At 65.2% G+C, this 620-nt stretch overlaps 1 protein-coding gene across 1 annotated transcript in view; it reads right to left on the bottom strand.

Annotated features, from left to right (window-relative positions):
• CCT8L2 (chaperonin containing TCP1, subunit 8 (theta)-like 2) overlaps nt 1-620 on the bottom strand; it is a 1,808-nt gene that overhangs the window by 342 nt on the left and 846 nt on the right. The window contains exon 2 of the mRNA XM_010857353.1: nt 4-614. Within this exon, the coding sequence (XP_010855655.1) occupies nt 4-614 (611 nt within the window). The remainder of the gene's footprint in view (nt 1-3; nt 615-620) is intronic.

The following is a 620-nucleotide window of genomic DNA, read 5'->3' on the forward strand; positions in this document are numbered from 1 at the left end:
AAGCCCGCGTTCTCTGCCAAGGTTTCCGGAAGAGACTGCAGGGCCTGGGCGAACGCCAGGAAGGTGGGGCCGTTGGGCCCTTCCAGTTTGGTCCCTGTCTCTGAGAGCATCTTCGCCAGGGCCATCTCTGTGGCCCCAGCTCCGGGGAGCAGTCTGGGGTCCTGGCACAGCTGGAAGTAGGCGTCAATGCCGCTGTAGGCGGCCTGCTCAGCCCCCCGCAGCCCATGGGCGGTGGCCCCCCTGAGGACCAAGGTGAGGGCAGGGGTGCCTGTACTCTCCCACTCAAACACCACGGCCAAAGCTTCTCCCAGCTCCTGCCCGTACACCCTCTGACACTTCCCTGGCTCCAGCGGAGGAACGAGGTAAGGCGTCAGAGGGGTGCGCAGCACCTCACTCAGATAAACCATCTCCCGCCGGGACGCGACCTGGATCACCATGAGGCCGTACTTGTCCGCGTGCGTGAGGGTCTTCTCGTCGATGTCCCCCGAGACCACGACCACGTTAGCCGCAGCGGCCAGCTGGGCCACCTGCTTTTCTATCAGACTCTCGCTGCCTTTCCGGAACCGAATCAGGTCATCGGGGCTGGAGAGCCGGGCGGTGGCCGGAGCAAGGGGATGGGC

The sequence above is a fragment of the Bison bison genome, unplaced genomic scaffold, assembly GCF_000754665.1.
Source record: "Bison bison bison isolate TAMUID 2011002044 unplaced genomic scaffold, Bison_UMD1.0 scf7180017864379, whole genome shotgun sequence".
NCBI classification, from domain to species: domain Eukaryota; kingdom Metazoa; phylum Chordata; class Mammalia; order Artiodactyla; family Bovidae; genus Bison; species Bison bison.